General features: G+C 42.6%; 1 protein-coding gene across 1 annotated transcript in view; it reads left to right on the forward strand.

Moving 5' to 3' along the window:
• Positions 1–7,500, forward strand: part of LOC143287134 (uncharacterized) — a 70,555-nt gene that overhangs the window by 55,705 nt on the left and 7,350 nt on the right. The window contains exon 10 of the mRNA XM_076595079.1: positions 6,051–7,082. Coding sequence (XP_076451194.1) covers positions 6,051–7,082 — 1,032 coding nt within the window. The remainder of the gene's footprint in view (positions 1–6,050; positions 7,083–7,500) is intronic.

Consider the following 7,500-nt stretch of genomic DNA (forward strand, 5'->3'; position numbering starts at 1 on the left):
TAAAAAAAAGAAAATGAAATAAGAAAAAAAAGCAGATGCATATGAAGACATTCAACAACAAGAGAGGCAAAGCCTTCAAGACTCACTTGTGATACACTTAAAAAAAAATCTAATCATTAAAATGTGTTCTTTATTTGTTATAATAAAGCTTCGTGTTAAAAGAAAAAGAAAAAAAATCCTAACGGCAGATTCGAACCCCGCGTGTTCGGTTGAGAAGAAACTGTCTTACCCCTTATGCTATCGGGACTCCTTAGGTGACGTTCAAAAATATAATATTTAAACATGCTTTTTTAAAGGGCGATAAATCGATTGCGGTATTCGCAGTGAGAACGCTGTTTAAATCATATTATTCTGGTATATCTTGGGCATTCAAAAAATCTTTAAGGGCAATTAATATTATTTTTAAGACCGCGGTAAAGGAGACGCGGCTATCGCCGCAATCACACTGCAACATTTTGGCGTTTTCTCTGGATCTAGATAGATGTACAAGTTGTTACACCCGGTTGACACGGTGTATTATTTTTAACTGTGAATTCCGACTGATTCTGTGGATAATTTTATGGCAGTTTGGGGCATAATCCAGTAAGTGACGAGGCGTTCACAAATCTTTCTCTGAATAACTATTTAACGATCTCCTTCTCCAGCTTTCCATCACATGTTATCGTGTATTGTCGATTGAATATTGGATTGAACGGGCAGGTCAACCACTTGAAACAAAATGGCGTCGTTTGCATTCGCGAAGAATATGAGCACGCGCTTTGAATAAGTATTAATATGTGTACGTAATTGATTTTTGCCCATGACCTTCAGGGTTCAGCCAATAGATCTATAAAGTCCACTCGTCGTATTGATTTTTAGTATTTTCCGAAAAAGACCACTTGGGCGAATGAACATATTGAAAGCCCTGTACACTGAGAGTAAAACACACAAGCTTTTTATGTATTGAGTATAATTTCCAAATGTAATGTTTAAGATAAGAAAGATCAGTTTAAATCAAATTAAGCCCCCTAGCATTAATTACAGATTAATTTCTCTTTTTTACTATATGCACCAAAGACATGTAAAATAAATATATAACTTATATGCTTAGCAAAAGAAGTTTCTGTTTGAACAAAAAATGATAATAATGACTGCTCTTGTTGTTGTGTCAGAATATCAGATCAAAGTTTAGAGAATAAAAAAAATATAACAGTAAATTCAGTTTGCATATAATTTGGCTTCTTTTTATATATTTTTGTGCCCATCCCAGAGGTGCAATATTGTTTTAAACAAGATAACTGGAAAGAACTGAATTTTTCCTATTTTTATGCCAAATTTGATGTCAACTGACAAAGTATTTGCAGAGAAAATGTCGATGTTAAAGTTTACCACGGACACACAGACACACACAGACAAACACAGACACAGACACACACACACACACACACACACACACACACAGACACACACACACACACACACACACACACACACAGACAACCGAACACCTGGTTAAAACATAGACTCACTTTGTTTACACAAGTGAGTCAAAAATGATATAAAAGACTAAGTGAACAAATAATCAAAAAAGAAAAAAAAAGAAGAAAGATTCGAAGAAGGCAACGAAGTCATTATAAGATAAGATAAGATAAGATAAGATAAGATAAGAATAACTTTATTATCTCCAACTGGAGAAATTTGGTTAGGTGCATTATCACAACATAGACAAGTAAACAACATGGGGACCATAACTGTAAAAGTCAACAACAGCTTTTACGAATATTACGAAGATACAAATGTAAAAAAAAAAATATCATATACACCGTTTCATACATACATCCACACACTGTAACACAAAATAAGAAAGAACTGTCACTTGGCATGCTCCAGTTTTTAACAACCAGATTTCAGTGCCATTGACGGGTAATCCTGGTCCTCAGCAGAGCTCATATTTGTTCCCCCATTAATTAATGTTGGAAATAGGTCACGGAAAGTCTCGATTTCTTTCCATTTTCCTTTCTTCTCTCGTGCTGTGTGGATTCCCACTTCCTTCTTTTCTCCTCTCTTCCATCACGACTGTTTGTTGTTTTGTTGTTGGTGTTGGTGTTGTGTTGTTGTTTTGTTGTTATTTGTTGTCGTTGTTGTTTCTATTGTTGCTGTTGTTGTTGTTGTTTTCACAAGCCTCGTTTCAATTCAGGCACACTGCCCCACTTCTTTCTTGAATGTGTGTGTGTGTGCGTGCGTGTGTGTGTGTGTGTGTGTGTGTGTGTGTGTGTGTGTGTGTGTGTGTGTGTGTGTGTGACTGAGAGAAAGAGCGACAGAGATAGAAAGAGAGAGAGGGAGAGACAGAGAGACAGAGACAGAGAGAGAGGGGGGAGGGAGAGAGAGTGTTAGAGATTGATGCACAGAGAGAGAGAGAGAGAGTGTGTGTGTATGTGTTCTTCAATTTTGCGTCATTCCACTGCAAGTGATAATCACTTTGTATGTACCTACGTACGTATATATGTATGTATGTATGTGCACGCACGAGCGTTTTGAAGGAAAAAGAGAGTGAAAACCTGGCCGCCATCTCTTTGGATTCTAGCATCATTACTGTCATTGATCGGCATTCGGACGTGTCAGCAACCAGCGTGGGACAATGGCCTGAGGGGGTGTGGTGGGGGGAAATGACATGCAAACAAATAAACAAACAAATCACTAACATGTCCCGTTACGGCAGTTCTACCAATTACCCCAGAAATTCTCTCTCTCTCTGTTTCTGTCTGTCTGTCTGTCGCTCTCTCTTTATTCCTCTTTCTCTCTGTCTCTTTGTCTCTTTGCCTCTCTCTACACCCCCTCTCTCTCTTTTCTCTGTCTCTGCCTCTCTCTCTCTCTCCATCTCTGTCTCTGTCTGTCGCTCACTCTCTCTCCCTATGTGTCTCTCTATCTCTGTCTGTCGCTCTCTCTCTCTCCCTCTTGTCTCTCTCTATCTCTGTCTGTCGCTCTCTCTCTCTCCCTCTGTGTCTCTCTCTATCTCTGTCTGTCGCTCTCTCTCTCCTTGTTTCTCTATCTCTGTCTGTCGCTCTCCCTCTCTCCCTCTCTGTCTCTCTCCCTCTCTGTCTATCTCTGTCTGTCACTCACTCTCTCTCTTTCTGTGTCTCTCTCTCTCTCCCTCTCTGTCTCTCTCTATCTCTGTCGCTCTCTCTCTCCCTCTTTGTCTCTCTCTCAATCTTTGTCTATCGCTCTCTCTCTCCATCTCTCTCCCTCTCTGTCTCTCTCTATCTCTGTCGCTCTCTCTCTCCCTCTTTGTCTTTCTCTCAATCTTTGTCTATCGCTCTCTCTCTCCATCTCTCTCCCTCTCTGTCTCTCTCTATCTCTGTCGCTCTCTCTCTCCCTCTTTGTCTCTCTCTCAATCTTTGTCTATCGCTCTCTCTCTCCATCTCTCTCCCTCTCTGTCTCTCTGTCTGTCACACTCTCTCTTTCTCTCTCTCTCTATCTCTGTCTGTCGCTCTCTCTCTCTTCCTCTCTGTCTCTGTCTGTCGCTCTCTCTCTCTCTCTCTCTCTCTCTCTCTCTCTCTCTCTCTCTCTCTCTCCCTCCCTGCATGTCTGTCTCTGTTTCTCTCTGTATCAGTGTATCACCATTAAAAACACACAAACTACGTTTCACAGACAATGTTAGTGAAAGAAAATTTGATTGTCCATTTTGCAGATATCACAGAGAAAAAGAAGTTCACTTCATTTTGTGCTGTCCAAAATACTATGAACTTACGGAGTTGTATATTGCAAAGAAGTAATTCAATCGTCCTTCCAACTTCAAACTGTCGTTGTTATTCGCTAACAAAAACAAAAACGTTCAAACACGTCTCGCCACTTACATTTACAAAGCTTTTGAAATCAGAAATAAGTGAATTATCAATTATATGTTTGTGTTATTTTCATACTAACCTCTAGATGTGTTAACCTCTGTTGATATGTGTCAAAGGCCTAGTCAATAAATATGTCGACTCTCTGTATCAGTCTGTCAGTCTGACTGCATTCCTTCCTCCCTCTCTCTCTCTCTCTCTCTCTCTCTCTCTCTCTCTCTCTCTCTCTCTCTCTCTCTCTCTCTCTGCTACAGATCATTCAAAGTTGTATTTGAAAAAGAAAAATACATAACAAATGCTGATGAATATTGTTTCAGAGTGGCGTTGTCTCAGGCCCGATTTAATGTGATTCCTTTAAATAACAATGTTAATAGGTACACTGAAAATGATGTTTTAAAGCATTGTCCTTTTTGCCAAGGTGAACTAGAAGATGAATACCATTTGTTGTTTGTTTGTTCTGTATATAATGATTTACGGACAAAATTTCTTCAAGACTGTCTAAACATGTCTCTTAGTTCACTTCTCCGATCAAACAACAAGCAGAGAAATTTCCATGTATCAAAATTTATTTTCCATGCGATCAAAAGGAGAAGTCATATACTCAGACCTAATTAAGTAGAATTAATGTCAAGTCCATGAATATTATGATATTGTGTCATCTGTTCAAGTGTTATAATACCCCTTCCCATGCCCACCCCCAGTCCCCTGGTTTTGAATTGTGGTCCATGGCCAAAGTTCATTAAAACAATTTCGTTCGTTCGTTCTCTCTCTCTCTCTCTCTCTCTCTCTCTCTCTCTCTCTCTCTCTCTCTCTCTCTCTCTCTCTCTCTCTCTCTCTCTCTCTCTCTCTCTCAGTGCCTCTTTTTCAGTCTAGGCATTTCTGTCCACGTCCATGCTTTGGGTTGACTTCCTGTAAAGGTCTTCGGTGTTGAGTTGGCAGATTCATAGCGAGGCTGTGGCTGGAGGGACGTGATGACGGCCCGGAATTTGAACTCTTAACCCTGAAGGGTTTATTGACCAGGAGGTCTTTTCTGCCCGTGACAACAGGGGAGGGGAGGGAAGGGGAGAGGACTTCCGTGTTGAAAAGAACGACACTTCAGTGCCAGAAATAAGGAGATAACAACTACAAATAAACAACCAATTTTACCGCGTGTCGAAACAAAAGACTTTCATTTTTCGCTGTGGTGGCGGTATCAACTATCGGGGGAAAGTTGTTTTCTCCTTATTATTATTATTATTTTCATATGATATATCGTTTTTGCTTCCTTATATTTACTTCATTCATACTTAGTTATGGCAATTAAGAAAAAAAAAAGTCGTGTCAAATCTGTTTTTAAAAATATCCCCCCCCCCCACACACACACACCAGCTGATTACAAAGGCGAAAAAGTTGTTTTAAAAGATAAAAAAAAAAGGAGTGCATTACATTCATAGAATAAATTTTCACGGCTCAGATACAAAAGTTGAACTTATTTGCATATTTCCATGATTTTACACCACCGTCTTTCTCAACACTTTTGCCCCAGGAAGATGGTGCGAAACTATCCGGATATACGAGTAAAGCATCGCGTCTGTGGGTCCAGTGTTCGATTCCCTGACACGGCGCCTGGTGGGTAAAAGGTGAACATTCTTTTTTTTTCGACATCCCAGGTCATCAGATGTGCAGACCTGCTAGTGCCTGAACACTCTTCGTGTTTATATACATGCACAAGATCAAATACGCACGTTAAAGATCCCATCATCCATGCCAGCGTTCGGTGGGTCATGGTAACAAGAACATACCCGGCATGCACACCCCGAAAACGGAGTAGGGACTGCCTACATTGCGGGGCAAAAACGGTCATACACGTAAAATGTTAAACGTGGGAGTAGCAGCCCATGAACGAAGAAGAAGAAGAAGAAGAAAAGAAGAAGAAGAAGAAGAAGAAGAAGAAGAAGAAGAAGAAGAAGGAGGAGGAGAGGAGGAGGATGAGGAGGAGGAGAAGAAGGAGGAGGAGGAGGAGAAGAAGAAGGAGGAGGAGGAGGAGGAGGAGAAGAAGAAGGAGGAGGAGTAGGAGAAAGAGGAGGAGGAGGAGGAGAAGAAGAGGAAGAAGAAGAAGAAGAAGAAGAAGAAGAAGAAGAAGAAGAAGAAGGAGGAGGAGGAGGAGGAGGAGGACAGAACCTGTACCATCAAACTCTTCACGTGTAGTCCCCCCCCACCCCCCACCCCCTCTCTCTCTCTCTCTCTCAGGTCAGACCAGCACCAGCATGGAACGCTTCCCCACCTACGATTCCTTCCAGAAGGCCCTTACTCGGCACCGCGACGACCTGCTGTACGTGCACGAGGAAAACCATACGCTGCACACCGAGATGAACTTCTATATCGACATGATCGACACCTTCATCCGCTGGATGTACCGAGCCATCCAGTTCGCCAAGGACGGGGACGATTGGCGCTACCTGGTGGCCTACCAGCTCCTGCTGAGCAGCAAGAATGACATCGGCGTGGAGAGGACGCTGGGCAGCATCTACTACCTCACCGGGACCTTCGCCAGCCACCAGGACTACCTGTGGTACCTGGAGAAGCAGAGCATGGGAGCGGGTAATCTCCGAGCTTCCAAACTCTTCTCGCCCACCGTGGAGAAGGCGATGGACGAGAAGCTTGCCGCGCAGGAACGTTGGAACATCTCCAGCATCCACGCCATGAGGAGGGAGATCAGCAGCAACACGACCTCGGAGAAGTCGTTCACCAAGAGCAAGTGGTGGTTCGACAACATGACCATCTACCTGGACACCATGTTCGCCGTGCAGGAGGAACTGGCGGCGGAGATCCTAGACAACGTCAACACGGCGTTAAAGCGGGACACCCAGGAGATCATCCTCAGCATCGCCCTCTTCGCCGCCATCCTCTTCATCTGCCCCATCATCCTCATCTCTGTCAGGGCCATGGTGTCCGACATCCAGCACTACGCCAACACACTGTCGGACCAGACCAAGGAGCTGAACAAGGAGAGGAAGCGGGCAGAGGGGTTGCTGTACCAGATGTTACCCCCGGCAGTGGCCACTCAGCTCAAGCAGAACGAGAACGTGTCCGCGGAGAGCTATGAGGACGTGACCGTCTTCTTCTCGGACATCGTGGGCTTCACCACCATCTCTGCCTCCTGCTCTCCCCTCGAGGTGGTCACCCTGCTCAACACGCTCTACTCCTGTTTTGATGCCCGCCTTGAGCTCTACGACGTCTACAAGGTGGAGACCATCGGGGATGCTTACATGGTGTCTTCAGGTATGCACACAGGATGCCACGTGGCATTGTTTATGATTATTATACATGGTTTCTTCGGGAATGCACACGGATCTTAAGTAGAATTGTTTGTTCATCTTAATTCATTTAAGGTAATGTTTGGTGATGCTTATATTATGTCATGTTTGGATAATGTTTGGTGATACTTGTATGTTTTCTTCAGGTATATACACGGATGTCAAGTTCATTATTTATTTATCCTATTTCATTTTAGGGTAATGTTTGGTGATCTTTACATGGTATCTTCTGATATGCACACGGATGTTAAGTATAGTAGTTAATGTTTATTTAGCTTATTTCATTAAAGGTAATCTTTAGTGATGCTTACATGGTTTTTTAGGTATGCACACTGAATATAAATAGGATTGTTTATCTTATTTCAGGGTAGTCTTTGGTAATG

This window comes from Babylonia areolata, chromosome 11 (assembly GCF_041734735.1).
Source record: "Babylonia areolata isolate BAREFJ2019XMU chromosome 11, ASM4173473v1, whole genome shotgun sequence".
Classification (NCBI taxonomy): domain Eukaryota; kingdom Metazoa; phylum Mollusca; class Gastropoda; order Neogastropoda; family Buccinidae; genus Babylonia; species Babylonia areolata.